This window comes from Tursiops truncatus, chromosome 10, assembly GCF_011762595.2.
Source record: "Tursiops truncatus isolate mTurTru1 chromosome 10, mTurTru1.mat.Y, whole genome shotgun sequence".
NCBI classification, from domain to species: Eukaryota; Metazoa; Chordata; class Mammalia; order Artiodactyla; family Delphinidae; genus Tursiops; species Tursiops truncatus.
The window spans coordinates 28,523,287-28,550,898 of record NC_047043.1 but is presented as its reverse complement, the minus strand read 5'-3'; the positions used below and the strand labels follow the sequence as shown (position 1 = coordinate 28,550,898).

Genomic DNA, 27,612 nt, shown 5'->3' with positions numbered 1-27,612 from the left:
TATATAAATATATATGTATATGTGTGTATGTATAGATAGCTCTTTTATTTTTTTGTTGATTGCTTTATAACATTTACATATAACTAGTTCATTTTTATTAGATTTACGTAATTTATGATCATTTTATAGATTATTTTTATTTCTATTGTGAAATGGCTCCTTTACCTACTATATTGTGTGAACAGTTATTGCTAGTGTACAGGAATGTCATTTATTTTTATATGCTTATCTCAATATTAACTTTTTCAAACTTTTCCCTGGTCTCTGGAACCTGAGCTTTTCTGTTAAACTTAGTATCTGTCCTCAAATGGGGCAAAGACATTTTCTTTGACGACTTCAATGCTTCAGAAAATGCTACAGAACACATGTAAGGGTCAAAGTTTCTAATATGACAGCCAGAGCAAGGTCCAAGTACTTATCACAAGGTGTCTTTGCTAAAATCTGTTCACTTGCAAAAATGATTTGGACGAGATCTGCTTGCATTCTCTCTTTCATCTTGTTTTTTGCCCACATAGCAGCTGTATCGGTAAGTAGGTTCTGTTCTTCATGGTATTTAGAAATATTCATTGTAGTGTATGTTATCCATTTACTGTATCTTTATTTCTTTTCAGATTAAGCATCTTTCTAAAGGAAATGGTAAGAACTAATTGAAATGTATAGAGTGTTTTCTGAACTTTCTCTCTTTTGTTCAGCAATACTGGTAACAATATTTTCCCCCACTTTTAACAGTACATGATGGAGAGTTTGATGAACAGAAGGCTATTTCAGAAATCAATTTAGGTGGGTGCAATTTCTGCCATCATTAATGCCTTTAAATAATTTAAAATCCTGTGATAGAATTGCTGAAAATCTCTTAACCTTCGTAGTATGGTATTGGGTAACTGTAGGAGAGAACTCTTCATTCGTGCCTCATTAGAATTTGCAGAGTTTCTGAAAATGGAAATGTGGAAGGAGAATAATGGTTAGACCAAATTTTCTAGAACTAGTGAGTGCTCAGCGGATCTAGAAATATATAACAAGATTTTTGTTGGTAAAAAATTTATTCTTCCAGTTTTCATTTTGAAAAAAGAAAAAAGAAGGGAAAATGGATGATTATTTTGCTTGCTAAAGAAAAATGTAAGGAATATGCCTTTGGTTATATTTAGTGGGGAAAAAACCCCAGTCCCTTTACTGGCCCATCATATTCACTAACAACTGTTTGCTTGGGACTTGGAGAGGAGTGTGAAGTGTCTCTGTTTCGACATCTTGTCCACAAAAACATTCCTTGAAGAAATCCATTGGTCTCATCCATTACTGAGAGGAGAGAGATGCCAAGTAATCGTCTCTCTTTTCTCTCTCGTCCTGTCTCTAAAATGGGGGAGGAGCTGTGACATTCTGGGTATCTTTGGTTAGAATTGGTGGGAAACAGAGGTTCCATATTTCTGATCATAAGTACCTTATAGTTTACAAAAGCTTTCATTTCCAATTGCATATTTATTTGTCAGATTCTGTAATGGGGGGCTTCCCTGGTGGCGCAGTGGTTGAGAGTCCACCTGCCGATGCAGGGGACGCGGGTTCGTTCCCCGGTCCGGGAAGATCCCACATGCCGCGGAGCGGCTGGGCCTGTGAGCCATGGCTGCTGAGCCTGCGCATCCGGAGCCTGTGCTCCGCAACGGGAGAGGCTACAACAGTGAGAGGCCCGCGTACCGCAAAAAAAAAAAAATCTGTAATGGGGTGAGTGCTATTTTCATTTTGCAGGAAGGAACAGGAGGCTCCTTTGGGTCAAGTTGACTCACCCAAGACCACAGATGGCAGTGAGAGCTCACCTCCAGGTCTTGTGACTCATAGCTTAATAGCTCAGTCCTATATGAAGAATGTAAAACTAAAAAATCCCATACCTTAGGGGTAAATTCCTCTGGCTTTGTCCCATTTACAGGGAAGCCAGTCTAGGTGATATTTAGTTGGAAAACCTTGAGAATGATTGCAGGGGTAAAGTAGAAATCACTTAGGAAAGTAAATGGGTGCATGGGTCTCAAGACTTCAGAGCCAGGCATCAAGCCCTCTCTCTTTAAAGTCAGGCAGTCAAGGTGTCTGTAATTCAGAGGATCTGCTGTATCTTAAAGGTCCTGAGGCAGGAAAGCCTTGAGGTTTTAGAGCAGTGCTTCTCAAACTTTAGCATCAGAATCCCCCAGAGGATTCAACACCAATGAGATTAGATTTATTTCCCCCCTATTAAGGCTGCTCTAAACCATCAAGGCTTTCCTGCCCCAGGATGTTTCTATTTGCTGTTGCCCCTGCCTTCAATTCCCTTCCTTCACTCCCCACTCCACTAGATTTCTGCGTAAATGCCACCTCCTCAGGCAGGCCTTCCCTGACCACCATTTATGAATATCAACCCTCCTTCACCTCAGCACTCTTTTCCTTCTTACTCTGTTTTACAGGGTTTTTTTTTCAATTATGCTTTTCACCATCAGCCATACTTTACATTTATTTATTTATTTGTATCCCCTTCCTCTCCAATCAAGAATGTCATCTCCCCGAGTGCTTTGTTTTGTTCTCCACTATATCCCCAGCATCTAGAACAAGGCACAGGACACATTAAGCACTTAATAAGTATATGTTTCATGAACAAACTGGGTAGTGAACAGGCTGGGGCTTGCTTTCAATGGATCTGTACTTCTTGGTGAAATTCTCCTACTGCACTCTCTCACTCCTCTGTGACCCCATCCATGCTGACCAGCCCTTGGGGCCAAGGTCCCAGTAGGCTTCTTCACATTGCTCTGGAAGAGCCCTTCCCTCATCCAGGCCAGGGGTCAAGAAATGCATAATTTTGCCCAGGACCGGCCTAGGCAAGAGTATGGATGGACCAGCACATAGTAGCCCTGCTGAAAAGGCAATTCAAAACCTGGGTCCTGCTGCCTCTGAGGCAGTGGCATCACTGCTGTTTGTTGTTGTTTAATTGTGCTGTTATATGACTAGGTTATGGTCCTGAGGTTAAGTAAATCTAGGAAATATGGGCATGAGGGAGGGAGTGATTCAGGGACAGCCTTAGTTAGTCATTAACAAGCACAACCAGGAAGCCTCATCATAATAACACCTCCACGGTGTCATTACAGAGCCTGAACCCAGCTCCTGAATGAGCTGTAAGCTTTGCCAAATGAGACCACTGATTCCATGTGAAGTTGTGGTGATTATCCTCTAGTGTGATTTTCCAGCTGTAAATCAGGGGCTGTTCTCAGAATGAAGTATGATCTGATGATTCTGTCTGAAGTAGTCTGTGTTTTCAAGGGAAGGATGCTTGTCAAACTTTAGGGCTGTAATAAGAAGTGACATTCTTTTAAATGCCCTTAGTTTTCCCACCAGGATCGTCCCTTTTAAGGATCTTACCAATGCCATCAGGGAGAAAGTATATTCTGCTAAGGTCCTGACAGCAGATGTTTGGAGCCATGGTTTTGAATGGATCTACCCATACTTGCCAGGTCTTCTTTATTATCAGGGCAGCACCCTGAGCTTGGCTTTGGAGGACACCATTGTTTTTTCATGGGGAAGAGCAAAATCAACCCATTTAGCTAGGGTGGGGAAGAAGGATAGTACAATAGCAGAAAGGACCCTGGACGGGAAGTGGGAAACTATAGCTCACTCAGCTGCTGACCACCTGGTACCTCATTTCCTGTCTCAGGAAGTCCCATTTCAACCCCCAAAGTGTAAGAGTTTCGAAGTCAATGAAGTCAATGACCAAAAAGATTCCTTCTAACTTGTCTCTTACTTTTAAGATTCTTGGACAAGATTTCTTTTCTTTTTTTTAATTGAAGTATAGTTGATTTACACCATAATATTAGTTTCAGGTGTACAACAGAGTGATTCAATATCTTCAAAGGTATACTCCATTTACAGTCATTATAAAATATTGACTATATTCTCTGTGCTGTATAATATATCCTAGTAGTTTATTTATTTTATACATAGTAGTTTGTACCTCTTAATCTTCTACCCCTATCTTGCCCTTCCCAACCCCCTTCCCTATTGCCACTGGTAACCACTAGTTTGTTCTCTATATCTATTTCTGTTTTGTTATATTCACTTGTTTGTTTTATATTTTAGATTCCACATATAAGTGATAGCATAGAGTACTTGTCTTTCTCTGTCTGACTTATTTCACTAAGCATAATGCCCTCTAGGTTTCTTGTTCCAAAAATGACAATAGAGAATGTGACAATATCTGATATTTATTGACTATTTACATTTGTTCAATTAGAAGAAACTTTTGCATTGTTTCAAAAGCGTTTCACCACATAAAGATTAACAACTAAAGACTTACAATAGAAAAGATTCATTTTATTTTGAGAGATCCCTTTTAGTAATTCTCATTCAAATATTTCTTTTTTTAAAATCCATGTCTAGCGGCAGGCTTGGACCTCTTTCAGGGGGACATTTTTCTACAGGTGAGTACCTGCTAGGAACACAATAACATTCCCCCCAGGACTGGCTGTGTCATAGGATGGTGAGCTTCTGCTCTGTGTCCAGCCACTGAGATGAAAAAATCTCATCTATAATCTGTACCCACAAAGACTTCCACTGTGGTTGCTGGTAAACAAAAACAGACAAAAACATTAGCGAACAGTACAAGACAGTCTATAATTATTAAATTGCTTGTCCATCCAATTTTCCTAATAAGTGAAGCATGAGAGAGAAGGAAATCCACCACCATATTGAAAGTGGCTATTTCAGTTTTGAGGAATTGTAGGTCACCTTTATTTGGTTCTCAAAAATTTCTCTGGAATTTTCTAAAATGTCTGTAATGAACTTCTATTGATTTTACAATATAATCAGAAGATAAGTTGACTAAACTGTTTGAATTGTGTGACAGATTGTTAGTGGTGTGAGAGTTTAGAGAAGGGGGAAGCCAAGGAGACCAACTGTCCAGTCACCTTTGCCTTTATTTCTGCAGAATTCCAGAAATGGCCTGAGAGACCCCAGCGCCAGGTGGAAGTTCCCCATCCCTTACATCCTGGCCGACAATCTGGGTAATATTAATTGTTCTTCATTACGAGTTTTGAGTTGAATTCTTCTGTCTCACCTCTCCTCCTGATCATCAGCTTCAGACTTGGGGTAACTACCAACGTATAAAAGGGTTTCTAAGCTCTGACAGTTCTTTACCGCACGGTATGAGAGGCATGACATTACATCTGAACCCATGCTGCTTAACCAGTCTGAGATACAGAGTATCAAATAATGATTTTTAAAATGCAGAACACACTAACATGTTAATCAGACCAAGAGCAACACAAAGAACAAAAATTAAATATAATTTGACATCATAGCAATGAAAAATGTGCACTTGCAATAACAGTTTGTTTAGGTTGAATCTAAATATGGTACCAGGATACTAGTTTCAATATATTGATTTCTTCCCTTTCTGTTGCAAGACAAACATGTCACCCTTTTGAGAAATAGAAAAGACTATATTTCATTGTCCTTGTTCCTCTGTATTAAAATTTTCTATTCTTTTCTCTCTCTTAATATAAAGGACTGAAATCAGTTGCATTTTGTTCATTGTTGAAAATAGTAATTGGTGGAAATAAATAAATATTAGAAGCCACGCGTGGACACTGGCCGACATCAAGCCCCTGACTGACAGCTCAGCAGCCACCATGATGCAGTGCCTGTCTGGGAGGCCCATCCTCTGTGGATGGGCAAGAGGAGAGGGGAAGCTAGGACAATGTTGCTCAGTCTTAATGAGCTGCTGTGCTGCTCCCCTTGTCAGGAGACATAGATTATGTTTCAAGAATTTTCCATCACTTTTTATCAGTGCTGCCTCCCATGCCTTTTCTGGAGAAAAGCTACGTAGTAACAAGTGCTGTTTTTCTCAGTTATTTTATGGAAAATTGAGCTGAGTTGTTTTTCCCCAGTGTTTGACAGGGCACTTGGAAATTCAAGGAGCATCCCTATTTACTGGGACATGATTTAAGAAACATTAATTTTAAAAATATGAGATAAGTATGTGGTAAAGTGCCAAGAATTAGAAACTCTTTGAGAGAATGCTGAAAATCAAATGTGCAAGAATGTAATTTAATTTTATAGAACTTAGCTTAAGTTGTAACTTAGAGACCTACCTCCAACAAGTTGACGGGATTAAAAACCACACACACACACACACACACACACACACACACACACACACACACACACGGTAAGAAACAATCTCCTTTCCTTTGGAGTATCTCCCCCACCCATCCTTGTCTTATGCAATACCAAGGTATGTACACGTGCAGATTAGGCAAAAGGAATGATATTTGATCTTTGGTCATTGATCCACAAAGGTTACTAATAGGCATCTATAGGTCCCTAAGGCTTCTGCTGCTTTGGTTCCAAACTTGGGTTACAGAACTCTTTTCTAAGGCTGCCTGCAGAGCTGCCTATCTAGGCTTGCCATCTATTGGGGGTCCTACAGGGAAGCAGCATAAATATTACACATACTTCTTATGCTTTCAGGAGCCATAAACCTCTGTAAGCTCTGCTCTCTTCCTCTAGCAAGAGTGGTGACTTTTTAGATTGGGGGAAGGAATCCCTTTCCCAATGCTCTCCAAAGTACTTTATCCAGAAGACAGAAGTGGCTTGAATCACTTCTGTCTTGTGCTCTGCCGTGCGGCTCTCCTGAGGGAAGGTGCTCAGAACTTCTGCTTAAATGGGGGATAATGAAAGGGAGAAAGTGGGGAAGTTATGATTTTGTTCAGCCACACATACGTAAGTGTATTCTTATTTTGTAGATATATATACATTATGTATTTAACATATGCACTTAGTGTTTATATCCACAAATAATGTGTCAGTTTTAGTTTTCAAGGGATCTATTTACTATAAAAAAAAAAATCTGTCATGGCCCCCAGTGGATTTCATGTGGTGGCGTGATTTTCTATGTTCATAGGTTATATATATTATCCAAGAGCTAGCTAAGGCTCATTGATATTTTTATTGATTTCTGCAGCACTGAATGCCAAAGGAGCTATTCTCTATGCCTTTGAAATGTTCCGCCTCAAGTCCTGTGTGGATTTCAAGCCCTATGAAGGAGAGAGCTCGTACATCATCTTTCAGCAGTTTGATGGGTTAGTATGAAATTTTACAGAGTGTGAAAATCACATGTCCTTTGGTTATAAAAACTGACACATCTCTTTCAAAGGCTAAAAGAAGAAATTGGAAAGAAACTAAAAGCAAACTCAAATCTTTCACTGTGAATTTTTTAAAGTGGCATCACATTTTTAATGAGCTCTGTAGAGAATGAATTGTTTGGAAACCTCGGGGAACCAGGGAGACTCATCTCAGTTCTTTTCCTGGGTTGAGGTTATGCTTTAAATTACAGTCCTTTTTTTTTTCTGGTACTCGGGCCTCTCACTGTTGTGGCCTCTCCCGCTGCGGAGCACAGGCTTCGGACACGCAGGCTCAGCGGCCGTGGCTCACGGGCTCAGCCGCTCCACGGCATGTGGGATCCTCCCGGACCGGGGCACGAACCCGCGTTCCCTGCATCGGCAGGCGGACTCCCAACCACTGCGCCACCACGGAAGCCCCTTTTTTTTTTTTTGTCAAGTTTATTAAAGTATAAAATGCATCCTTTTAATGGCTCTGTTTTAAAGTATAGTACTCTGATGGCTGGACCTCTTTGAAAAGTTCTAGATGTAGATTTGCTTTTCAGAGTTACTTATTTCTAAGAAGAAATAAATGGTATATCAAGAAAGAAGACATTTGTCTTCAGCGGTGCGTATATCAACCAGTCTGAGCTAGATGAAGTTGCGAAGCAAAGCCACCATCTGCCGTGACCCTGTAGGTCTGTGTCTTCAAGACCCAGCTGGAGGTATCTCTTCACACTGCAGTTCCCAACATGGCCTCTAGGTGTTGCCTGGATTTCGTTGTCTAGTTCTGAAGGTGGGGATTTTGTTAATCACGGATGGGTAACAGACGTAAAGAAGGAAGTTAGCACATGCTTTAGCTCCTCGAGAAGAGTCTTAGACCTCAAAAGGTGTAAGCTTGGCAAGTAGGGGTGGTGGAGTAATAACAAGTGAATAGGTCTAGTATGCTATGGTGACCGCAGAAGCAGGACATAGTGTGAAGTGAAGATTCAGGCAGAGCCAAGCTGAGTGGCAGAGAGATGAAGAAAGGAGAAGGATGGAGAGGTAGAGGAAAGGGAAGGGCAAATGGGAGGTGGAAAGAGAGAGAAAACCCGAATTCGGGGGACTCTTATTGCCTGTGGTCGGGAGATGTCTCTATTACACTTAAGTTAGGGGAGAGGAAAAGGGAGGAAGAGGGTCCAGGAAAGGGGCTGGCCCAAAGCGCCCCAAACCCTTCAGGATCCTGGTCCTCTGAAGCTGGAGGTTAACTGGGCTCTTTCAGAAGGACAAGGTCAAAGATTTACAGAGTGGTGGAGTTACCGTATTTTGCAACTTACACCTTTCCTTTGGGGAGGGATGTTAAAAAAAAGATAAATAATAAATGCTCCCTCTGGATTGTGGATATTTTGCAGAGTTAACTCTGAATTGGTAATAAAATGCTACCGTCAGGCAAGGTGATAATGGTGATGTTTGCACAACTCAGTACATTAACTAAAGATCATTGAATTGTACACTTAAGATTGGTGAATTTTATGGTATGTCAATTATACCTTAATAAAGTTGTTAGAAAATAACTAAGGTCTATCTCTGAGTAGAAATCAAGCCTATTAGCATTTGAACTTATATGATGTTAGCAGTCTTGGGAAAACAGTGGCAAGTAATTTAATGTGATTGTCACCAAGGAACTCACAATTCACTGGTGGCATTTAAACTATTGTCAGATCTCTTATTCTGTTGAGCGTTGGTTAAGGTATAGATCCTTGTTGAGGTGGAAAATCAGATGTACGAGAAAAGACAAAAATAATTGGGAAAAAGAGGGAAAGAGGCTGCACACGAGGAATTTAGAGTATCTGCTAGCAGGTCCTGAGTCCACTATTTTCTGAGGGAATTTATGGGTCCTTCTTGCCTGGAGCCCTTCAGTCATAAGTTAGGCCACCTGCTGTGTGTTGTCATAATGCTGCAGATTGGGTAATACCCCAAGAAATGAACTTGATTAACTTGCATTTTTAATGAGGTTCTTTTTTATGATCATAAAATATATGCCTGCTCATTATAGGAAATTTGAAAAGTCATGAAAATGTAAAGGAGAAGACATAAATCAACCACAGCCACTGCTCAGACAGCTTTGTGGTATAGAAGCAATAGTGTTGTTCTTTGGAATGCCCCATGGGTTTGTGAAGGTGAAGAAAAATGCCAATTTTTACTTCTTTTTACCTGATGCATTATTAGGATTGATTTGCCTCTGAGTATGTAGGCGTACTTTTATAATGGCCTATCACTTTTAAAGCCTGCATAATATTCTCTCCAGGGAATGTTGCTTTTTTCACCAGTGCCCTATGTTGATGAGAATGGTATCAGTAGTTTCTTTTTGAAATCAAACCTAAATTTCTTCAAACCTAACCTAATTTGTGTTTTGGAATCCTATGAATTACAGCTGCTTAAGAATTCTCTAGAAGAAAATTTCTTTCTTCTCTTTAAAGGTGCTGGTCTGAGGTTGGCGACCGACACGTAGGACAGAACCTTTCCATTGGCCAGGGATGCGACTATAAGGCTATCATTGAACATGAGATCCTGCATGCTCTGGGGTTCTACCATGAGCAGTCAAGGACGGACCGGGATGATTATGTGAAGATCTGGTGGGATGAAATTCTTCCAGGTGTGTATGAACCCAAGGTGCTATTATCTTTATCACTTGCTCAGCCCAACCCTGGGATGACCAGGCCAAACCTATGTATGAATGGGAGCTTCAATTTCTCCAGGAGGAACACAAAATATGGCCTCTGCTGTAGGCTGTGCTCATCTGATCACAACTGATCCCATATAAGTGTCTCAGGGAAAGGCGAATGGTGGTTAACTAAATGTAGGCTTAACTGATCATCAAAAGCTCTTGCTTTGTTTCAGTGTTTTTGTTGAAAATCTATCTAAAATTCTATTCTCCTGTCTTAGTGAGTAAAATGAATTAGGTCCCTGAGGATGTCAGGGTCCTTTTTCTGCATGTGAAATCTTGTGTAGAAAACTACATGAGGTTTAGTTGACTGTATGATAATCCGAAGACATACTCCAGAATTTTTTTTGGTGCTTTACCAAATCAACAATAGGTGCTTAAAAACAAAACAACTACAGCAAAAACCAAAACCACCTTTCATCTGAATTTGCACTCCCAATTGTGTTAATTCTAGCTAATAGTCTTTCTGATTCATCAAAATGCACAAGTCTTTTCTTTCTCCTTTCTAAGCACCTCTTTCCTTCTGCCCCCAACCCATAAAGGATAACACAGTTTTATTTCACATATGATTATGCAGTTATTCTAAAAATTCTGATGAAGATGTTATAACTCAGTTTACCAATGGACATTCCATGCTGTGTTTCTGAAAACACCTAGTTTTTTTAAAAAGATTCTTTCGATTTTAAAGTCTTTATTGAATTTGTTACAATATTGCTTCTGTTTTATGTTTTGGTTTTTTTGGCCATGAGGCATGGGGGATCTTAGCTCCCTGACCAGGGATCAAACCTGCACCCCCTGCATTGGAAGGTGAAATCTTAACCACCACAGGACCACCAGGGAAGTCCCAACACCTCGTGTTTGATTAGGAATTAGTTCAGGAAGTGGAAAAGCATCATTTTTGGCAGTGATAGCTTAATGAAACTTTAATGTATTGGAAGTGCCTTAACTATGACCACACATGGTTTTCATGAAGCAAATCGTTGCCTCGTAATTATCTGTTTCATTTAGATCCCAGTTTAACGTATGAGTTCACAGACTGCAGTGCATCTCTAATAATTTTAGGGACTTGGAAGAACTGGCCATACTTTACAATTAAATAGTAGTCTCCAAAAGACTTCTGCCAGAACTGGCTCGTCTTGGAGTCAGCTGTAACCGTGGATCTCACAGGAGGCAGGGGTACAGATGGCTAATCCTATCGAAATCACCTCTGGGGTTTCTCAATCTGTGTCCCTCCCGGCACCTCCTATTCTGATATTTCATGAATGTGGAGTATTGGTGGGAGGAGGGGAAACTATGTGGTTTGTAAAAGCCTAATCTGTTACCAGGATTGGACCCACACCTATACTCCCACCCATCCTACCATTCAACCACTGAGCTAGAGGCCAAGTAATATTCTTCTTTGTCCCCCGATACAATCTAGAGAAGTTCTAGACAGTATTCACCCAAGTATGAAATAATAGATCAAAAACAGTATATTTTGTCTCCCAGGGGTAATTGCCTTATATCTGGGTCTGTGTAGATACGCCAGAAGAGTGCAGGTCAAAGGACCGAATCTCTGCTTGTGAGGCTCCGGGCAGTATTAGACTTCGTCTGAATTTGCGAGAGGCCTGAATTTCTTACTTTCTCTTATATACTTAACTCTGCTGAAAATGACATGAGGAAGCAGAAAACATTTGCATTTTTAAGTCTTGAAGAACACAATGCTCGGTGCTTTTAAGATCGTTTTAGACCATATGAGGTCCCCTTTCTCAGAGGGAGCCTGTACACTTACAAGGATAATTTGCAGACATGCTCAGTTTTGGGTTGAGCATAAATGACTCACCATGTTTGCTCATCTCCTGTCTGTGTTTTCATTAGGTGTAATTTCATATATCTAAACTGCTTGCAATCACTGGAGAACTCTCCTCAAATGAGACATCAAATCCAATTTAGATCATAAGCAAGGGCAGTATTATTGCTCAGGGTAATTTATGACATTATTGCATCTCATCTTCAGTTGATGGCAATCTTATTATTTAACCTAGGAAGATACTCTATTGGCCATATAGTTCTCTCCCCAGATCCATCTCTGTTTCTGAAGTCAGAATTGTGTTTTCTGGATCTGTTTTCTTTTATTAAGCAAAACACTTCTGAAGTCTAGCAGGGGGTCTACAGACTACAGTCTGTGGGCCATATCTGTTTGCTTTTGTAAATAAAGCTTTATTGGAACATAGCCGTGCCCATTTGTTTACATACTGCCTATGGCTGGTTTTGTGCTGTAACAGCAGAGTTGAGTAGTTGTGACAGAGACCATACATCTTGCAAAGCCAAAAGCATTTTCTATCTGACCCTTTACACAAAAGTTTTGCCCATGAGCTCTGGTTTACAAGATCACTTCCTCTTCAGCCTCTCGGCTGTGAGTTCCCTGAAGGACCGTGCCTGTCCTAGTCACTGCCAGGGACCACCACCCACCTAGCACAGCTCCCAGTAAATAGTAGACATGACAAAAATGTGTTGAGTTAAATTTTAAAATGTATTAAAAACATTTATTTGGTAAAGCATTCTGATAAGTATCCTTGGATAATAAAGAATAAAACTATCTATTTTAACCTGATGATTTTATTGCAAGTTAAGGAAAGCAGCCAGTGAGTTGAAAGTGCCTTGCTTAAGATACCACTGAGAGTTACCAGGAGACCCCAGACCCACGCCCAAGTCCTCACACCCCCTAAATGCTTTTTATAATTTTGCCCCCTTAACGGCCATCTGAAGACCACATGCTCTGGAAGGAGTGACTCTCCTCCTTCCCTGTTGGGGTTATTTACTTCTTGCAGTTCTGTACCAACTTTGAAAATGCTTCGATCCCTCTTGGATTAAGTCCCCATAAAACCCCTGTGAGTTGGGAGGATGTAACATCAGTATTGTCATTTTATAGTTAAAACAAGTTCTGATCAAAGGGGTTCATGGGCTTTTCCAAAAGCATCTGGGGACCACTGCCAGGCTGTACCACACTTCTCCAATCCTGAGTGTACCTGAGTGGATGTCTTTGAAAGCTGGTCACATTTTCTTCTAATTATTAAAAACAGTTGGATGGGAAGCTAGAAAGGGAGAAAGAGATGATGAAGGTGGGAAGTTTTGACTGGGAGAGTTATGAGTATTCTCATTCAGTTTTTCTATCACTTCCTAAGAAGGGAATTAAAAACCGTGAACTTCCCATTATTGCAGCTGAACCAGTAAATTCCTGATGGCTGCTGGATTAAAAGAGTATCTGGGTGGTTTCTCCTTTCAGCATTTCACATTGCAGGGCATATTCTCTTACTTATGCTAATCTCATTTAAAATATTTTCATTTTCTATTTTGAAAGGAAAGTCAGTTTTCTTCCTATTCTGTTTTTCTCACCATGGGGCCATTTCTAGAACAGGAGAGTGTGAGCCTTGATTGACAGGACGCCACTTTCTCGCCAGGTGCTAAACTTTCCTTCTGCCCGTTAGATTTCTTTTTCCTAAATTGTTGGAGAGCTGGCCAGGTACAGCTCTTGGTGGATGAGGTACTTGGCTGTTAGCAAGATGGATCAATCCTGAATATTTTCCTGAGTTCAAAAATTCCTTTTCCTACCATGAGGAATACCTGCCTCCACTTCGATATCTTATCTTCTCTTTCTTAAATCCTCATACATACACACACACACATTTATTTATTTATTTATATGTATAAAAATGAATCTTTGATTTAAATATACATTTAATAACATGCATTGTATATTTACATTACATTATAATATATGTATATATTATGCACATATTTAATAATATGTATATATTTATTATTAATTATAACATGTATTTTTTTTCTCTTTGGGAGTATTTACCCATTTATTTAATTACTATGCCAGTTTCAAGCTACCACACAATTTTACTGAACAAGGAGTTAGGGAAAGATTCTCAGAATCAGTTCTCCTGACCTGGACAAGGTGGCCCCAGCTCATGACTCTTTCCCACTCAAACCAGCTTCCTCTTACTTTTTAAAAAATTTATTAATTTTATTTATTTATTTTTGGCCGTGTTGAGTCTTTGTTGCTGCCCACAGGCTTTCTCTATTTAATATCCATTATAATAATTGTATGTACTATTATATAATATATTAGTACTTTACAATGTTATTAGTGAACATTGATATATATTAATTTTATATACATTGTGCAAATTATAAAATATGTTAAATATGTATATATATTTAGATCAAAGATGCATTATTCTGCCCCCTCTCCCTTATTTTGGTCTCTGCTTGAGTATCTAGTCAAAGAGGGTAGGATGGGGAAATGACATGACTGATCAGGGCCTGTGGATTCCCTCCTTGACAGGTTATCAGCACAACTTTAACACCTACGATGACAACTTCATCACAGACCTCAACACACCCTATGATTACGAGTCTTTGATGCACTATGAGCCTCTCTCATTTAACAAGAATGCTAGTGTCCCCACCATCACAGCCAAGATCCCTGAGTTTAACTCCATCATTGGGCAGCGCCTGGATTTCAGTGATATCGATTTGGAGAGGCTGAACAGAATGTACAACTGCAGTGAGTACCTCTGGGTCTGAGGACTGGGTAACCCCCCTGACCTTACGGGACTCCTGTACATTTTCCTTTGTGTTAATTTGTTAATTTTGTTAATTTGTCCATTTCATTAAGGACATTAGTTTCCCTATCCTTAGAAAAAATTGTAACACCTACCCCACAAGATGGTCATGAAAATCAATTATGTGTTTGTGTTCTGTAAAGTGAAACTATTGGGCCAATGTAAGGAGCTGGAATTGTCCAACTTCTTCAGCTTCCCTTTGAAGGGAGCATCCTTATGTAAAGCCCAAGATAGTTATAGGCTTGAAAGTATTTTGTATCTTAAATTCTTTGTCCAGGTTAGTGGTTCCTGGAGTCCTCTAATGCTCAGAGATGGGATGTTTTCTAAAATGGCCCCATTGGTCTTCAGAGACACATTCTTTAATCCTGTTCAATATGTATGTAGAGAAGATCTACTAAGAACAAAGCCCAGCATAATAGGTACCTCATTCTTGATCTAAAGGAGTCGATGGTTGGCATTTACAGAAAAGCATGATGGTAAGCCTTTTTATAGTTTGACTCTGTGAAGTGTGTAGGGCTGCATATGTGTTGGCAGGTTCTGCTATCTAATGCACGATGGTAGGACTTACAATTGAGAAAAATCAAGACGACGAAAGGTTCATGATCCTGCTAGAACAATGACATCTTAGTAGCCTTAGCCATTAGGTATTTGACATGAGAGACCTTAAATTTTTAACCAGGTGACAAAAATATCATTTGCAGCCACAACTCACACCCTTTTGGACCACTGTGATTTCGAGAAGGCAAACATCTGTGGGATGATTCAGAGTACCAGAGATACTGCTGACTGGGTCCATGGGGACAGCACTCAGCCTGGACAAGCGGATCACACCTTGGAGGGACGATGCACAGGTCAGTGAAGGCAGCAAGAGGGTACATTATGGAGGTTCTCCAGGTTCAAGGGGAAATGGCAGCTGGCATGTTTGGCCTCAGCTGGAATGCTAGTTATCAAACCTGGAACTCTGAGTGAGGACAAAAACCATTTCTCATATCTTTATTATTATTATTTTTGCGGTATGCGGGCCTCTCACTGTTGTGGCCTCTCCCGTTGCGGAGCACAGGCTCCGGATGTGCAGGCTCAGCGGCCATGGCTCATGGGCCCAGCTGCTCCGCAGCATATGGGATCTTCCCAGACCGGGGCACGAACCTGTGTCCCCTGCATCGGCAGGCGGACTCTCAACCACTGCGCCACCAGGGAAGCCTGACATATCTTTATTATTAACACAATAAAAAGCATCCAGGTTCTGGGCATGCAAAAGAAACGTTCATTTAAGTGATGACAAAACTGATACAGACATAATGGTTGATATGAATTTGTACTTGTTGGTTATCTAGTTTATATAGAGTGTGTGTAACACAGGAAACTGTACTCAATATTTTGTAATAACCTATAAGGGAAAAGAGTCTGAAAAGGAATATCTATATCTATCTATCTATCTATCTATCTATCTATCTATCTATCTATCTATCTATCTGAATCTCTGTGCTGTATACCTAAAACTAACAACGACACTGTAAATCAACTATACTTCAATAAAATTTTTTTTTAATTTTAAAAAATATATGACTTTGTAGGACTTCCCTGGTGGTGCAGTGGTTAGGAATCAGCCTGCCAATGCAGGGGACACGGGTTCGATCCCTGGTCTGGAGAAATCCCACATGCCGCAGAGCAGCTAAGCCCGTGTGCCACAACTACTGAGCATTTGCTCTAGAGCCCATGAGCCACAACTACTGAGCCCACCTGCATAGACCCCATGCTCCACAACAAGAGGGGCCACTGCAACGAGAAACCTGCACACTGTAACAAAGAATAGCCCCCGCTCGCCACAACTAGAGAAAGCCTGCGAGCAGCAACAAGGACCCAGTGCAGCCAAATATATATATATATGACTTTGTAAATTAGGGCAATGTCTCTAACAGCAGCGTCCTCCGGTGGAACTACAGTGCGCACCACATATGTAATGTAAAATTTTCTAACAGTCACATAAAAAAGAAATGAGGGAAATTCTCTTTAGTAATATACTTAACCCAATAGATCCAAAATCTTAACATTTCAATGTGCAATCAATATAAAAACTATTAATGAGATACTTCACACTTCTTTACAGTAGGTATTTGAAATCTGGTGTATATTTTATCCTTACAGCAAATCTCAGTTTGGACGGGCCACAGTTCAAGTGCTCCGTCACCATATACGTTTGGTAGCTGCCATATTGGATAACAGCTTCAGACAGTTCCTGTACATGGTTTGTGCAGTGAAAAAGCCATAAAGTCAGGAGAGACCTGGGTTTAAAATCTGGCTCCACCACTTGCTAATTGTGACCCCAGGAAGTTGTTTTTGTTGTTGTTGCTGTTTAAGTCTTTTGGCTTTTTGTAAGCCTCTCTGACCATCAAGCTATTGATCCTTCACAGCGAGCTTGGAAAGAGATAATGCGTCTAGAATCTTCCAAGGCAGACCAGCAGCCTGACTCCCTACTTATTTCCCCCATCGTCCCTTTCTTTCCAGAGGTTCTATTTATTTTTCAATTTCTATCTTAACACCCTTTTATTATGTGCTTGTCATTGAAATTGTACCAACCCTATTTGGAAGCAGGCAGGGTTATAGATTATAATAGCCTTTTAAAGATTGGACTATCATCAAGTCCCTTAGTCCACGCCTGTGTGAGAGTTGGTAAGAGTTCCTTCACGGAAGAGACCCAGCTTATCACCCAGATGCCAGGCCACCAGGGAGAATGTCGGAGGTTGTCAACGATTGCCACTCTTCCTCGCGCCTTGGCAAAGGGCGAAAGTCTCTGTTACACATCAGATTATTAAACATATAATCTCCAGTGTCCAAAGGGTGATCTACGCCTGAAGTTCTCTTTAAATTTCCATCATAGCCTCTAATCTAATCTCTCCTGTGGGTTTGCTGCTAGGCTAATGTGCAAGTTCCAGCTAAACAGAAAGGTGATCTCCGTGTGAGAGGAATCTGCTGAAAGAATATTCTAGCATTTTAGTAGGAAAGGAAAGGACCACAGCCCAGAGAGGTAACTAGAAAAGCTTTCTCAGGTTAACTTGACCAGCCATTATGCTTCTTCCACAGGAGGCAGATAATGGGACGGGGTTTCCTTTGCTAGAGAGCGCTGCCTTATTCAGGTAGATGCATACACTCAAAGAGCTCGAAGGATAGAAGCCACTTCCCACTTGAATCCCAGAGGGATGAATGAATACCCAGTTACTGGCAGCTCTAGGGCAAGAATTCAGGTCTCCTGACTCCTCAGCTTGAGTTATTGGGCTTGCACTTCATACTTCTGACCTCAACTGGTGGAATTCCTGAGCAAGGATAACCAGGAGACCTTCTTAGCCCTGTGAGCTCTTGTTTACCCTAACCCAAGCCCTCAGCAATTCACGACACAGAAGTCTAAGGCTAGTAAGATAAAGTATTGAGAAGAACATACCGGCAAATATAATTTACCCTGATGATATATTAAAGACATATGGTATTTTTCAGCTTTGTGGAAAGCTTATTTAAACATCCTTGCTCATGCCCCATATGTGAGGCAAGATGAGGCAAGGACTCATACTGTCAAAGTACCTGGAACTGTAGATGCCCACTTCATTTTTACTTGATGAAATGTTTTGAGTGGAGCATTTGGTAAGAGGTTGAGTATTGGAGTAAGTTTAGATGACTTCTTTTTTTTAAAGAATGGTAACGTTTTTATTTATTTATTTTTATATTTATTTATGGCTGTGTTGGGTCTTCATTTCTGCACGAGGGCTTTCTCTAGTTGCGGCGAGCGGGGGCCACTCTTCATCGCGGTGCGCGGGCCTCTCACTATCGCGGCCTCTCTTGTTGTGGAGCACAGGCTCCAGACGCGCGCAGGCTCCGTAGTTGGGGCTCATGGACCCAGTCGCTGCGCGGCATGTGGGATCTTCCCGGACCAGGGCTCGAACCTGTGTCCCCTGCATTGGCAGGTGGATTCTCAACCACTGCACCACCAGGGAAGCCCTAGATGACTTCTTTATATGCAAGAATTGTTCATTGTCCTTGCCTTTGAAAAAGTGTGCTGGTTTTCCAAGTGATGTATTTGTTTAGCCACCTGCTTGTTTTAGGGGAGAGAATTTTGAGATACATGAGTTGGGCAAACCCAGCCTCTGGCATAAATGTAGACCCTTTCTCCCCTCTTTCTTAGTGTTCCTCCAAGGCTTTCTTTACATTCAGGAGAAAGCCTCAGTTGGTCCCTAATGTGCCTTGAATGCCTCTTCTTAGGACACAGTAAAGTTGATTCTTTACCACTGATAGTACACCCAGTTATTAGGCTACAAAAGGATGAAACTGAACCCTTCTCATTGTGAATATTTAAAATTCAATTCCTAAAACTTTGAATCCCACAGTTTCTTATATAGCTAGGAGGCCATCGCTTTTCCTTGGATTGAATCTCTAAACAACAAAGTTAATGAAGAAAATGGAATTCATCTCACAGACACTAGATTCCATCAACTTTGCTTAAAGTCTGTATTTCCTTAAGTCAGAGGTGTACGTTTCACAACCTTGGGAACAAAGGCAATCAGAAGAGGCAGTGGAGAGCTGTGACTTTGACCAGCAATTCTGTCCGTGGAGACAGACAGAATATTTACTGACAAACAACCTTTTTATTTTCCCCAGAAGAGTTCTAGCCTTTGTTGCATGGTTGATGGCTGTTGCTCACTGTTTCACTTTGCCTGGGCTGAGGGCACCCTGGGGTATTTGTGGCCAGAGGTGGGACTTTAGGGTCCTCTCTCCATAGGTGCCGGCTACTTCATGTACTTCAGTACCAGCTTGGGGATAGCAGAGGAGGCAGCCCTGTTGGAGTCTCGGATTCTTTACCCAAAGAGGAAGCAGCAATGCCTGCAGTTTTTCTATAAAATGACAGGAAGCCCTTCAGACAGACTCACCATCTGGGTCAGGAGGGATGACGGTACGGGCAACGTTCGCAAGCTGGTCAAGGTGAAGACCTTTCAAGGTACTTAAAGGCATCCTGCAAGGACTGATTGGGCTTCATATTTGGGATTGTGCTTTTTCTCCTCCTTCCCCTCCCTCTCCCTTTCACCCTCCTCCCCCTCTGTCTCCTCTTCCTTCCTTTCCTCCACCTCCCTTCTGCCTCTTTGAAATGCATAATGCCTGGCATGTTTTAACCACTCAATGGATGTTTTAACCGTTCAGAAATTGCGGGTTCAGGTGAGCCTGAAATATACTATTGAAAGAGGCCAATCAGGGAAAGAAAAAAGAAGGCCAATCAGAATATAAAAATCTAGTTTTCACTAGAGCTTTGGAGAAAGACAGAATAGAGAAAATTGGTGATTCAAAGGCGGAGATTGGAAGGTAAAAGGGAAGCTGCCTCTGTTTCAGCAAACTGATTGATACCACTATTTAATACACTGAGGTAACTTGAAACCCACTTGTGAAGTTGGTGGCAAGCAAGTGACTTGTATACATTAACTTCACTAAGATCACTTATATATTCCTTAGTGATACTTTATGTATTTCGATAAGAAGATCATGAAAACCTTAAAATGCTAAGGTAGTTAGTTGGTTGTGAGAGTAATCTGACTGAAAATCAAGATCCAGGGTTATAAAAGCTAAGTACTTACATTCTTTGATTATGGTGGTGGTTCGTTCATAAATAGAAAAGGAGAGACATGTTTTTCTAGTTTTCCATTCAACAAAGAATTTCTCAATTAAAATGGGATAAAGGAAGCATTCTTTGTGTACTTCTAGAAGAAGCTGCTGCTCTTGAAGGGTGGAGGCTTCCTTAGTAAAGGCTACTCAGAAGAACGGGGGCCCAAATTGTCTCTACCCAGGTCACTCTGTGGGTAGAAAATACTACAAATAATGGTTTTGAGGGGTTCACTTTTCTGGCTGAAATTTACAGAGCATCTTTATCAAATAGAGGGATGACAGCTAGGTGCCCTTTAAGAGTTGAGAATTTGCTGTGTTACCAAGGATTATAAATATGGACATATGAAATTGCCATTGTTTGACCTTTAACTTATCAAAGGTCTGTTTTATACGGTTCAGCCCAATACTTGTGCATTCAGTGCTAACATTAAGGGGGTGGGGTGCATTTATACCAACAAACCCAGGGGAAAGCCCAGAACCTGCAGAATGGAATAATAATGGAAAACAAATTCATGATTAAGACTTTTATGATAAATCAGAGTGTGTCTTTTTTTTTTTTTTCTTTTTTAGCGATTTTCCCATACTAGATATATGACTTTGGAAAAGTTCCTTAACAAGTTTATAGCAGTTCTCTCCTGTGTTTGTTGTGAAGATTACATGAGATCGCTCATGTAAAGCACCTGCCACAGTACGAGGTTCCAAGCAAGTGCTCCAAAAATGTTAGTCACAGTTGTCACCAATTTTATTCTCTGTCCTCAGGAGATTTGGACCAAAATTGGAAAATTGCCCATGTTACACTAAGAGAGGAAAAGAAGTTTCGCTACATTTTCCAGGGCACAAAGGGTGACCCCCAGAACTTGAGTGGGGGAATTTCCCTGGATGACATCACTTTGACAGAAACCCCATGCCCCGCAGGGGTTTGGACGGTCCGGAAATTCTCTCAAGTCCTGCAGAACGCAGTCAAAGGGGACAAGCTTCAGAGCCCTCGATTCTACAATTCAGAGGGCTACGGTTTGGGGTTGACCTTGTACCCTCATGGCAGAACGACCTCCAGGAGCTCTGGGTACTTGGGACTTGCCTTTCATCTGTGTAGTGGAGAGAATGATGCTGTCCTGGAGTGGCCAGTGGAGAACAGACAGGTGATAATGACAATACTCGACCAGGAACCCGATGTCAGGAAGAGAATGTCCTCCAGCATGGTGTTCACTACCTCCAAGTCCCAGACGTCTACAGGTAGGTGGTTAGAAGACCTGCCCCTCCACCTGGAAGGGCCAACAGACACAGTTCTCATCTGTACAGGAGAGATTAACTTTCCCCTCACATTTCCTCCTTGGGCACATCTACAGCAATGTCATGTTGGAGCATTAAGTTAAAATGTCCTTGTTTCTTTTTTCTTTCATTGAAGTGTAGTTGATTTACAATGTTGTGTTAGTTTCTGCTGTACAGCAAAGTGATTCAGATATACATATTTATTCTTTTTCATATTCTTTTCCATTATGGTTTATTACAGGCTATTGAATACAGTTCCTTGTGCCATTCAATAGGACTTTGTTGTTTATCTATTTTATATACAGTAGTTTGTATCTGCTGATCCCAAACTCCTAATTTATCCCTCCCACCCCCTTTCCGCTTTGGTAACCAGAAGTTTGTTTTCTATGTAAGTGAAAATTTTCAGTGTCATCTTATCTCTCTCTCTTTCCTGAATTCATCCATCAAGCATCTAAGTAAGGGCTTGCAAGGTGCCAAGCTCTGTGCCAGTCCCTTAGAGTACAAGCAAACCAGCCAGTCCCTGCCTCACTGAGCTCAGTCCGAGAAGACAGATCCAGCTAATCACTTTCAAATACTCAGAATTTGTGAGGCTCTGTGCAAAACTAATGCACTGAGTCCTGGAATATTACTCATTGTCAGTAGGTCCATGAAACAAACTTGCATGAATAAAGGAACAGGCAAACTATTTTTTTTTTTCAAAAGAAGAGACTTAAGCCTTAAAAGGAAGAAGCTATAGCTCTCTCTTCCCCTTCATTGAAAAGTTACTCAGTAGTGGGCAATGACCCTTCACAGGGGTGGTTCGCTGCTCCACCCCCCTCCCAATTCTCAGGGGTTTTTTTGGGGGGGTTTATTATTCAAACAGAAAGTTACAAAAATTATAATCATCCTCATCAATTCACTCAGTCCCATGTAATTAATTTTTTTTAACTTGATCTTTTGTTAGCACTTTTATGAATTCATCAGTTTTCCATTAGAGTTCTGAAAATGCTTATTCATTCAGTTCAGCAGTATAGTCAGTTACCAGAAACCTGTACTTGTCAGTCTTTTCCATGAATTCCTTGAAGATGAAAACCTTTTATAGGAACATTTTTGCAAAAGCATCAGAGTACACCCAGACCTGTCTGTAAATGACAAAAGACTTAAAAATGACCACGGTTAAAGATTTGACGAAAGTTCATAATAATGCAATTGCCAAGGAAATTTAGTTATTTCTGAGATACACATTTTAAAGTAATAACTAGAATTATGACTTACTGCACCAGAACATACAAGATTTTTAGAAATTTCATGTAATGTCCGAAACATTTATATTAACATATTTCCATACAAATAACCCAAAGAAAGTTTAGTATAAGTTGTTTTGTTTGTTTGTTTGTTTGTACTGCAGGTTCTTATCAGTCATCAATTTTATATACATCAGTGTATACATGTCAATCCCAATCGCCCAATTCAGCACACCACCATCCCCACCCCACCGCGGTTTTCCCCCCTTGGTGTCCATATGTTTGTTCTCTACATCTGTGTCTCAACTTCTGCCCTGCAAACCGGTTCATCTGTACCATTTTTCTAGGTTCCACATACATGCGTTAATATACGATATTTGTTTTTCTCTTTCTGACTTACTTAACTATGTATGACAGTCTCTAGATCCGTCCACATCTCAACAAATGACCCCATTTCGTTCCTTTTTATGGCTGAGTAATATTCCATTGTATATATGTACCACATCTTCTTTACCCATTCGTCTGTCGATGGGCATTTAGGTTGCTTCCATGACCTGGCTATTGTAAATAGTGCTGCAATGAACATTGGGGTGCATATGTCTTTTTGAATTATGGCTTTCTTAGGGTATATGCCCAGTAGTGGGATTGCTGGATCATATGGTAATTCTATTTTAGTTTTTTTAAGGAACCTCCATACTGTTCTCCATAGAGGCTGTATCAATTTACATTCCCACCAACAGTGCAAGAGGGTTCCCTTTTCTCCACACCCTCTCCAGCATAATTCTCCTGGAAAGAGTAAATAACCTGATATTTTTCCAACACATTTTTTCTGATTAACAAAGCTCTTATGGGTAAACAACAAGGTCCTACTGTACAGCACAGAGAACTATATTCAATATCCTATGATAAACCATAATGGAAAAGAATAGTAAAAAAATGTATATATACATATAACTGAATCACTTTGCCGTACAGCAGAAATTAACACATTGTTAATCAACCATACTTCAATTAAAAAAAAGCTCTCTATACTCATTAAAGACAGATGGAAAGTGAAAAGTAAAGCGATAATGTGATTTTCTGTAACCTGTAACTTTGCAGCAGTGAATGGCTCCGTCATCTGGGACAGGCCGTCTGTCGTGGGGTCCTATGACAAGAGCTGTGCCTGTTTTAGAAGCATCGACTGGGGCTGGGGTGCTATCATCTCCCACCAAATGCTGAAAAGGAGGAGTTACCTTAAAAATGACGACCTTATCTTGTTTGTGGACTTTGAAGGTATTTTGCTGGTTTTCCTGAATCAATAATCCTGTGTTCTGGGTGTTCTATTGACTTTACGTGGATTTTTTTAAAGCATCTCATGGAAGGTGGGGATCTTTGGGGGGGACTAGGTTAAAAAAAAAAAAAAAGATGTGCTCTAAGAGAACCACATTGTGCTCTTTTATTGAAGGACTCCCATCTCGATTTTAACTGTCCTGGGGAGAAACTAAAATTTTAGTGTCACCTTTTTGTATAACTTATCAAATGTGACAGTTGGCTGACTTCAATTTAGTTTCAATCAGTCTATTCATACTCACTTTATGCTTCTCTTCTCAAGTTAAATAAATAAAATCGTGATTGGACTACTTTAAACATAAACATGGCAAAAAAAGAATGAAATCTTGCCATGTCCAACAGCATGGATGGACCTGAGGGGCGTTATGCTTCGTGAAATACGTGAGATAGATAAAGGCAAATACTGTATGTTTTTACTTACATGTGGAATCTGAAAAACAAAGCAAATGAACAACTATAACAAAACAGACTCACAGATACAGAGAACAAACTAGTGGTTACCAGAGGGGAAAGGGGTAGGGGTAGGGACAAAATAGGGGCAGGGGATTAAGAGGTACAAACTACTATGTATGAAATAAGTTACAAAGGTGGAATGTACAGCACAGGGAATATAGTCAATACTTTATAATAACTTTGTAGGACGTGTAATCTATAAAAATGTCAAATGACTATTTATACACCTTAAAACGAATATAATATTTTAAGCCAACTATACTTCAATAAAAAATAATCCATCTATAAAATAGTTGGCATTATGAAAATCCGCTGGATTCAAAGCCGCTTTTCATCACTAAGGTGATGACCCAGAGGGGTGGAGGCAGCCCAGGGAGCTTTCTCCAGGAGTGGAAGTGAATTGTTGTCTGATTTAATCATCTATCTTCCTCACCACGCTTTGTCTCTTTCCTCAAGATATCACCCACCTTGAGCAGACTGAAGTTCACATTGAAGACAGCAGGCTGGTCCCCCAAAGCCTCGTTCTCCAAGGCCAGGAGCAGCCGGCTTCAGAAGAAGGTTCGGGAAAGGCCTCCTTAGAGAAAGACCTACTGGGCAGCCTGGACCAGGGGCATCGCAGCCGACAGAAGCGGTCGGTGGACAACACGGGCCCCATGGAGGACCACAACTGGCCCCAGTACTTCAGAGACCCATGTGACCCGAACCCTTGTCAAAACGAAGGCATCTGTGTGAACGTGAAGGGGATGGCGAGCTGCAGGTAGGCTCTGTGGCCTGGGGCGGCAGGTGTAGGCCGGCAGAGGGGAGCCCTATGTCTGCTTACCCTGCTAAAAGGCACGTGTCTCAGGTCAGGGCATCCACGCCATCAGATGGTCAACCGTGTCGGTCCTTGACTCCACAATGCCGTGCCTGGAATCAGAGGGCAGAGCAGGGGTCCTGCCAGAGCAGAAGAGTCCCAAATCTCCTGTCTCTTCACGTGTATCCCTTTGCTACCTCTGGGACACTGTCAACAGCATCTTGAATGTTGTTGGCACTTTGAACTCCACTGCAGGGCTCAAAAATGACCCAGAGCTTTTTTTTTTTTTTTTTAATATTTATTCGGTTGTAGCGGGTCTTAGTTGTGGGAGATGGGCTCCTTAGTTGAAGCTTTCAGACTCCTTAGTTATGGCATGTGAACTCTTAGTGGCATGCATGTGGGATCTAGTGGCATGCATGTGGGCCCAAACCTGGGCCCCCTGCAATGGGAGCAGGGAGTCTTATCCACTGCACCACCAGGGAAGTCCCGACCCAGAGCTTTTAGCATCAAGGCTCCACCACAGGGACTCAGGACCAAGCTTAAACCTTCCCTGACTGCAAATGTTATTATTGTTATTAATTATTATTTCTATTGTCCATTAGTGCAATTGTACTATTATCATATTTATGTTTTCAATAAGAAGAAGAAGAATATCTGATATTTGGGGGCTGCTTGCTCTGTGTCACATGCTCCCCTGAGCAGTATGCATTCATGATCTAAATTATTCCTCATAGCCACCCTGTGACATAAAGGCCCTTCTTATCCCCGTTTAGGGCATAAGAAATTTGAAGCTTAGAGAAGTAAGTAATTTGTCTGAAATTACCCAGATGGTAAGTGCTGGAGCTTAGACTTGCCATCCAGGTCTGTCTGTCAGCACAGTTTGCTATATTTAATAGTTCTTTTTATAATGTTTGTTATTTGCATAAAATATTTCCTAAAAGGATGTATGTGATGACAGAAGCATCAGTTTCATTTGATAGAATAGTAGCAGATGTGGGAGCCGGTCTGCTTGGCCCAAAACACCTACATTTCTTCTCAGCTCTTTTTGATCTCCACTATGTTCTTTCTTTTTTAAACTTTTATTTTGAAATAATTTTAGATTTACAGATACACTTCAAAAATGCAGCAGAGTTCCCCATACCCTAAAGTCAACATATTACATAACCATCGTACATTAGCAAAGGCAAGAAATGGGCATTAACAAAGGTAAATACTATTAAAAATAGTATTCACTAAACGATACATCTTATCCAGATTTCCCCAGTTTTTCCACCAATACACTTTTTCTGTTCCAGGATCCAATTCAGGACCCCGTGTTCCATGTAGTTTTCATGTCTCCTTAGCTCCTTCAATCCTGAGCTGGTCCTTGGTCTTGTCTTTCATTATCTTGATACTTTTGAAGAGCATTGATCAGTTGTTTTACAAATTGTTCCTCAATTTGAGTTTATCTGATGTCTTCTCATGATTATATTGAGGTTGTACATTTTGGGTAAGAACCAAGACGTGATATGACCTTCTCAGTGTGTCATGTGAGGGGTACCGGATGTCAATATGTGTTATTACCGGTGATGTTAACCTTGTCATCTGGCCAAGAGGGTGTCTGCCAGCCCTGTCTCCTGAGAAGTTACCATTCCTCACTCTTTAATTAACACACGTCTTGGGAGAGACACTCGGAGGCCATGCAGACATCTTGCCTTTCCTCAAACCCTCACCCACTAATTTCAGCAGCCGTTGGTGGAGTTTGCTGAACCATCACTACTGTGTGTCAGGAAACACATTCTTTAAGTGTCCCAAACCTTCCTCCTGAACTTTGCATATGGTAGCCAAGAGGACAGGGTCTGGAGACAGACCTTCAGAGATTAGACTTCAAGAGTGAGACACTTACTAACTGCATGGCCTTGAGCAAATTATCTAACTTTTCTGAAAGATAAGGATGATGAGAATGGCCTGGTAATAACCACCACCTCAAAGGGTTGTTCCAGGATTAAATTAATTGACTTGCGTAAAGCACTTTGAACGAGGCCAGGTGCGTGTAACTGCTGAGTGTCCCCTGCCATTGTTGCTGTGTTGGTCTTGTTGTCAGGAAGCCCTTGGGGCTCAGGTGGTTCCCACACGCCCCTGTGTCCTGTCTCCCCAGGTGCGTCTCTGGCCACGCCTTCTTCTACACTGGGGAGCGATGTCAGGCCGTGCAGGTGCACGGCAGCCTCCTGGGCCTGATGATCGGAGGCGCAGCCAGCATGGTTTTATTGACCTTCACCATCCTCTCCATCCTTCGCCAAAGGCCAGGCAGTGATGCCCGCTGACATCAACTAGACTGCAGAAGCACCTCCAGCCCTTGGACCCTCCCTTTCCTTCCCGTGCTCATTGCAGTTTGGAGCAGCTTCTATCGGCCTTGCTTTGCCTCCAGCCTCTTGTGTGACCCTTATGGTTTTCCTGTCCCCACCCTCACATGGTTCTCTTACCCTGCTCTGTGCTCCAAATGTAT

The 27,612-nt window shown here is 41.2% G+C and overlaps 1 protein-coding gene across 1 annotated transcript; it reads left to right on the top strand.

Moving 5' to 3' along the window:
• The first annotated feature begins 296 nt into the window (after nt 1-296).
• Nucleotides 297-27,612, top strand: MEP1A (meprin A subunit alpha). Its single transcript, XM_073810647.1, is given in 14 exon segments — nt 297-604; nt 606-636; nt 730-780; nt 4,381-4,421; nt 4,928-5,003; nt 6,965-7,082; nt 9,560-9,735; nt 14,141-14,362; nt 15,122-15,271; nt 19,186-19,401; nt 20,817-21,290; nt 23,651-23,824; nt 24,791-25,091; nt 27,265-27,612. Coding segments are annotated over 14 exon segments (2,412 nt in total). The 5' UTR covers nt 297-388; the 3' UTR covers nt 27,431-27,612.